Source organism: Entelurus aequoreus, linkage group LG24 (genome assembly GCF_033978785.1).
Source record: "Entelurus aequoreus isolate RoL-2023_Sb linkage group LG24, RoL_Eaeq_v1.1, whole genome shotgun sequence".
NCBI lineage: Eukaryota > Metazoa > Chordata > Actinopteri > Syngnathiformes > Syngnathidae > Entelurus > Entelurus aequoreus.
Genome location: NC_084754.1, coordinates 2530689 through 2537737, shown reverse-complemented (window position 1 = coordinate 2537737; position 7049 = coordinate 2530689). Strand labels below are relative to the sequence as shown.

The following is a 7049-nucleotide window of genomic DNA, read 5'->3' as shown; positions in this document are numbered from 1 at the left end:
ATAGTCTTCCCAACGTGTCCTGGGTCTTCCCCGTGGCCTCCTACCGGTCGGACGTGCCCTAAATACCTCCCCAGGGAGGCGTTCGGGTGGCATCCTGACCAGATGCCCGAACCACCTCAACTGGCTCCTCTCGATGTGGAGGAGCAGCGGCTTTACTTTGAGCTCCCCCCGGATGGCAGAGCTTCTCACCCTATCTCTAAGGGAGAGCCCCGCCACCCGGCGGAGGAAACTCATTTCGGCCGCTTGTACCCGTGATCTTGTCCTTTCGGTCATAACCCAAAGCTCATGACCATAGGTGAGGATGGGAATGTAGATCGACCGGTAAATTGAGAGCTTTGCCTTCCGGCTCAGCTCCTTCTTCACCACAACGGATCGATACAGCGTCTGCATTACTGAAGACGCCGCACCGATCCGCCTGTCGATCTCACGATCCACTCTTCCCTCATTCGTGAACAAGACTCCAAGGTACTTGAACTCCTCCACTTGGGCCAGGGTCTCCTCCGCAACCCGGAGATGGCACTCCACCCTTTTCCGGGCGAGAACCATGGACTCGGACTTGGAGGTGCTGATTCTCATCCCAGTCGCTTCACACTCAGCTGCGAACCGATCCAGCGAGAGCTGAAGATCCTGTCATCCCATTGCGTTGAGTTTTTTCTTGCCCTGATGTGGGATCTGAGCCGAGGATGTCGTTGTGGCTTGTGCAGCCCTTTGAGACACTCGTGATTTAGGGCTATATAAGTAAACTATGATTGATTGATTTTTACCATGAATTGATTAACGTGGACCCCGACTTAAACAAGTTGAAAAACTTATTGGGGTGTTACCATTTAGTGGTCAATTGTACGGAATATGTACTGTACTGTGCAATCTACTAATAAAAGTTTCAACATGACCATTGCTGGAGAAATACTATACAGAAACACATTTACTGGGCATTGAATCATCACCAACAGTGTACAAAACGGGTTATTTTGCTCTCGCCCTTCCTGTTCATCCCCTGTATAGACTGGACCATGACACAAACAAGAAGCAATAACCGAACCGGCGTACAGTGGAGCCTGACTGAGCAGTTGGAAGACCTGGATTTTGCTGATGATTTAGCACTCCTAGCACACACAAACACCAACATATGCAGGAGAAATCATGCAAACTAGAAACAACAGCTGCTTCGCTTGGACTCAAAATCAACACATCAAAAACCAAGTTAATGCGTAATAACAAGGACAACTCCCCAATAAACATGGATCATAATCAGATAGACGAGGTTACCACCTTTACTTACCTAGGAAGCATTATTGCTGTGGACGGAGGAACGGAGGAGGATGTCAGTGCCAGAATTGGAAAAGCAAGGACCACATTCACTATCCTAAATAAAATATGGAAAGCAAAAAACATATCACTCAAGACCAAACTGCAAATCTTCAACTCAAACGTCAAATCCACCTTACTCTACAGTTTGGTTGTTCACTAAGAACCAATGTGAACCAAATACATGCTTCTCTTTCCTGGCTAACAGTGCAGAACAGGTTGTCGGCTAATACGCTTATATTGCTCAAATCAGTAACCGGTAGTAAAACTCCTGCTTTTCTCATGGCCAAAATAGTTCACAGTAGCACTATACATAATCACAATACCAGGGCATCCAGTGAGGGGCATTTTGTACTCCCTCGTCCCAGGAAGAATGCTTTGCGGAAATCTTTTATTTGTAGATCTTTATCGCTCTGGAATAACCTGCCTCGAATTCTCACCAGCATTGAAAGTAAACAGGTTTTTAAAAAGAGAGTAATATTTTATCTGAGTTTTTAAATTAGTTTGCTCGTTGATAATTTGTTTGGTTTTATATTGTGTAGTTATATTTATATGGTAATTATTATTCTGTGACTGTAAATTGTTTGCTTGTTTTTTTATGGATGCTTTTATTTTTTTCTGTATTGTGTAGTTATATTTATATGCTTTTACTTGTAATTGTATTGAATTGTGGACCCCAGGAAGACTAGTGGGTTGTTGAGGCAACCAGCTAATGGGGATCCTTAATAAAAATCAAATCAAAGTTCAGAAACCTGGAAGATGACCGCCAACATACTCAACAAAATACAGACATTCTTCAACCGCTGCCTCCTAGGTATCTACTGGCCTAACACCATCTCCAATGCCAACCTGTGGGACCTCACTAGACAAGACACAATAGAAACACAAATCAGGAGGAGGAAATGGAAATGGATTGGTCACACACTGCGTAGACACAATAGCTCAATCACGAAACTCTAGCTCTAACATGGCTTAGGGTTAGGGTTAGGAAGGGTTAGGAAGCTCTAACATGGAACCCGCAAGGCAAGAGGAAGAGAGGAAGGCCTAGAGCCACCTAGAGAAGAACCATAGAGCAGGAGACGAAGGAGCAAGGGCTGTCATGGCAACAACTGGAGCAAAGGGCACAAGACCGAAGGGGGTGGAGGAGTTTCATCAATGGCCTATGTTTCTCAGGGAATTTAAAGGCCTAAGTAAGTAAGTGTGCAATCTACTAATAAAAGTTTCAATCAATCAAAAATTGATTGATTGATTAATAGTTTGGCATTGCTTGTGTTGTATAGTTTTACTCCGCATACAGACACACAAAAACGTTTACGAGTGGTTTGAGCTCTCGGCAATGAGAAATAAAATAAAACAACTAACCTTTCTGATGATGCTCTTCTTCATAAGAGGTAAACGTCAGAGTCAGGCAAATGTGAGGTTTTACTGCCCTCCTCAGGCCGTTGTGCTTCATTACAACTCATTTATATCTGTCGATACGATCCAGGAGATTGAATAAATGTATTTAGCTTTACACGTTTTACCTATTCACAATTGATTCCATGAATGTATGTAAGTTCTCGTGTTTCGACAAGCTCTTTGTATATTGACTGTGTCGATGCACAAAACGGAACACATTTTGCCACCATTTCCCAAAATGCTTAGCGTCAAACCAAACAGGATATCCGGTGTATTCTCGTCACGACGCCACGCGAGGAGAGAAAGTCTACATATTGTGGCGTCTCTTCTTCCGAAAACTACAACTTTTGTGTGCTTTTAAGGCTCGTCCAAGAGCAGCGACCCTCAACATGTTCCTGCAGTATCACCTGGACGACAACGGAGATAGAGTGTACACTCTCAAGGTAGTGTGACGTTTGCTTCTCTCAGCGTGGGCTAGCACAACATGCTAGCTAGTTCACAACGCTGCCATAGTTTCGAATGTGTCCATATAAGTCTGTCCATTCAACGCTAAAGTAAGAAAGTGGTAATGAATGTATAATTGGCACATGGTGAAACAATTCAGAAATGTAACCTGCATATTTTCAATTCTAGCAAACTTGAACTCGCCAGTAAGTCACTGGTAGCCAAAGTGCGGCACGGGGGCCATTTTGTGTCCTTACCTTTTTTTCACATGTAGCAATTTGGCGCCTTTTCAAACTAATGTAACCGTGGGTTTATATATGTCGCCTATACTGTATAAAACTACAAAATAACAAACACGGAGGCTCCAGTTTTACACAAGGACCACTTTATAGGTGAGGGCCGACATCCGGGCAACTGAGCTACATACGGGTTCTTCGAGCCATAGCAACCAGTCTGGCGTTGAAAACAAACCGTTGCCATTACTTTTTAACCTGTCGACCTACGCTGGTTAAACCCGTCATTCTGCCTCCTAAATGCCGAAAAACTTGTTTTTGGTTGTGCTAACCACAACAGGAAACAAGGAAAACAAAGGTTGTATTTTGTTCTGCCAAAGCGTGATAAAAGCCCACAGAGACGAGACAAATGGCTCGCAGCTTTACACCGGGAAAACGAGGACGGTTCTCACTGGAGTCCCCCAAAGTCCCGGGTCGTGTGTTCGGATCACTTCGTTTCTGGTAAATATAAGGAACAAAAATCCACCTTCTTAACCACAACTTGGCTATACCGTCCGTGCTAACATTGTACTTGTTGAATTTGTACCTTATAACGTTCGACAGCTGAAGTTGTTGTTGTACAAAAATAACATGCGGTATATACTATATAGTCTATAGCCTAGCTAGCTATTTTCGAAAACCAGTTTCGTTTAAATTTGCACTTAACAGTTGGGTTTTTAAAAACCAATAATTTTCATGTTGCCATTTAATCAACTTTTCAAGACAGTCACAAAATGCTGTCTTCAAGACTTTTCAATACAAAGACATATTTTGTACATTATTCGCCTGCTATACTGCGCCTTCATAAGGCTACAACTTACAAGGACCAGGCTACTAGGGGTCAGTCTGCTTTCTTTTGGGGTTTTTTGCCGGACATTCCGGTATTATTTACCCGTAATCTTGGTATTACTTTCCTTATTATGTTATTTTGCCACCTCCCCCTTCTCTGTTAAAACTCTCCTTTGTTGTACTTAAACAATACATGTAGCCCTCAAATCTCTCAATATTTTATACACTAACACTTGATCTTGTTGTTGATAACTTCCGCGTCTCTTTCTTAGTAGCGCACAGGCTAAGCTAACTAGCAAGCTAAGCTAAGCCTGAGAAGCTTTAAAGTTCACTGAGACGAGTCTGACGCAAATAATACATTTTCGTTTTTTCACACGATATGCGAATAAGTAAAAATGCGTAAATGAAGGATTTAACGCTATCTTCCAAGCCACAACGCTCGTTAAATGCTTTTTCTGTCAATGCTGTGAGCTGGTTTGTTTTCAACAAATTCCCGGTTGCTAGGGGATTGGTAGGCGGAAGTGACGTAGGTCCGCCCTCACCTATTACCGTTCTTTTAGAACCTCCGCTCCACTACAACGTGTCACCACTTCCGCTCTTAGCGCCTTCAAAATAAGAGCTCAAGGCATATACTGTATAACAGGAACTTAACATCACAAATAGGCAAGCCCATAATAATAGGTTACACTAAAATAACAAATTTAAACAGGAACTAAAAAGCATATATAGGACAAACAAGACATTTTAGTACCACAAACACCAGTAATTTTATATATTGCAATATATTGAATATACTCGATTAGGGCTGCAACTAACGATTCATTTCATAATCGATTAATCTGTTGATTATTACTTCGATTAATAATCGGATAAAAGAGACAAACTACATTTCTATCCTTTCCAGTATTTTATTGAAAAAAACCAGCATACTGGCACCATACTTATTTTGATTATTGTTTCTCAGCTGTTTGTACATGTTGCAGTTTATAAATAAAGGATTATAAAAATTATCAAATCACAAACTCAATACTTGGATATTTTACAATTATATGATGTCCCTGTATTTCTATTATGGGCAAGGTTTTTCTAGAATAGAAGGAATGAACTGGTACTCCTAGTGATGGAACGAAATGTGACGAGACGCGTGCTAAGCTTGTATGGAGGCTTGCTTCATGTAGGGGAGGAAGCGAAAATGTTGTGTTGCCGAGTAAAAACTTCCTTTTGCTTTACCTTTCTGCAGAAAGAGGCACCGAACGGGCAGCCCACCAGCTCAGCCCACCCAGCACGCTTCTCCCCCGACGATAAGTTCTCTCGACATCGCTTGACGGTGAAGAAGCGCTTCGGACTTCTGCTCACCCAGCAGCCCAGACCTGTTCTGTGAGCACATGACATGCACACAAACTATGGATGCCAACATGTTTGCAGATGTCAAACTTTTCCCCCTGTTTTATTTTTGCTGTTCTTTAACAATGTGTGGTTATGAAAGAGTGGTTGATCCCCACTGCAAAAAGCAACTTTGAATAAAAAGTTGGATACTTTTTGTCACTATTTGTATATTTGGCCACGTTTTAATACGCTCTGATCAACTATACACATTGATCCAAACCAGGGGTGTCCAAACTTGTTTTCATTGATATATATATGATTATTTTTTTTACATAAGTTGCACAAAAAAGTCCTTACATTTTACTTTAAAAACTACCAGCTCAGTCACCAGAATTTTACAGTAAAAGCAGTGTTGTTGTTTTTTACAGCATATAAAAAATATAATGAATGGAATGGAAAAACAATGCAAAGCAACAGAGCTGCCATTTATTTTTTTACCATAAAATCTTGTTTCAATGTTTTTGTTAGTTTTTTAACATTTTAGTGTCTTACAGCGAATGGAAAAAACAGTTCCAAAGTTGATTTTACGGTTTAAAAAAAAAAAACTCAAGTCGGCGGAATTTAACTGTAAAATGTATTGTCAATTTTACAGTCTACAATTTGATAATTTGTTTTGAAATCATAAGTCAAGCAGATATTTAAGTATAGTATCTTTATTTTAACAAACAATATTATTGGAATACATAATATAGAATTTGCAATTGCATGCAGTACATGATTTTTAATGTCAAAAGGGAAATAAATATATTTAGTAAGAAAAGATTAAGCATTTTATTAACGCATATTATTTCCAGGCTTTGGTGTTTCCTTTACTCAAAACACCTTATGTTCTGAAACTATCAGAAGTAAATTATATTCAACTTTGGTATGACACACTCAAATTAAATAACTGCAGTGGCTTTTCCCCCCTATTCCATACAAGAACATATTAGTAGCATGTTACATACATTTGAATATTAATTTACAATCAACACACGCTTGAAGATAATTTTTACCTTTTTTGTCCAAAATCTCCTGAATGACCTTTTGAAGTAGCAATAAAAGTGGTACATAAAGATACAGTAGATCAGGGGTCCCCAACCTTTTTGAAAGCAAGAGCTACTTCTTGAATAGTGATTAATGCAAAGGGCTACCAGTTTGATACACACTTAAATAAATTGCCAGAAATAGCCAATTTGCTCATTTTACCTTTAACTCTATGTTATTATTAATAATTAATGATATTTACACTTAATTGAACGGTTCAAAAGAGGAGAAAACACGAAAAAAATGACAATTAAATTTTGAAACATAGTTTATCTTCAATTTCGACTCTTTAAAATTCAAAATTCAACAGAAAAAAAGAAGAGAAAAACTAGCTAATTCGAATCTTTTTGAAAAAAAAAAAATTTATGGAACATCATAAGTAATTTTTCCTGATTAAGATTAATTTTAGAATTTTGATGACATGTT

At 39.6% G+C, this 7049-nt stretch overlaps 1 protein-coding gene and 1 long non-coding RNA gene across 2 annotated transcripts in view; both read left to right on the top strand.

The window, feature by feature from the left end:
- The window catches only part of LOC133641699 (uncharacterized), a 526583-nt gene that overhangs the window by 42666 nt on the left and 476868 nt on the right, over positions 1-7049 (top strand). The gene's annotated exons all lie outside the window — the stretch shown is intronic.
- On the top strand, positions 2945-5751 carry nop10 (NOP10 ribonucleoprotein homolog (yeast)). The gene is made up of 2 exons (XM_062035280.1): positions 2945-3149; positions 5452-5751. The coding sequence occupies exons 1-2, from the start codon at positions 3096-3098 to the stop codon at positions 5590-5592; spliced, it is 195 nt and encodes a 64-aa protein (XP_061891264.1). The 5' UTR covers positions 2945-3095; the 3' UTR covers positions 5593-5751.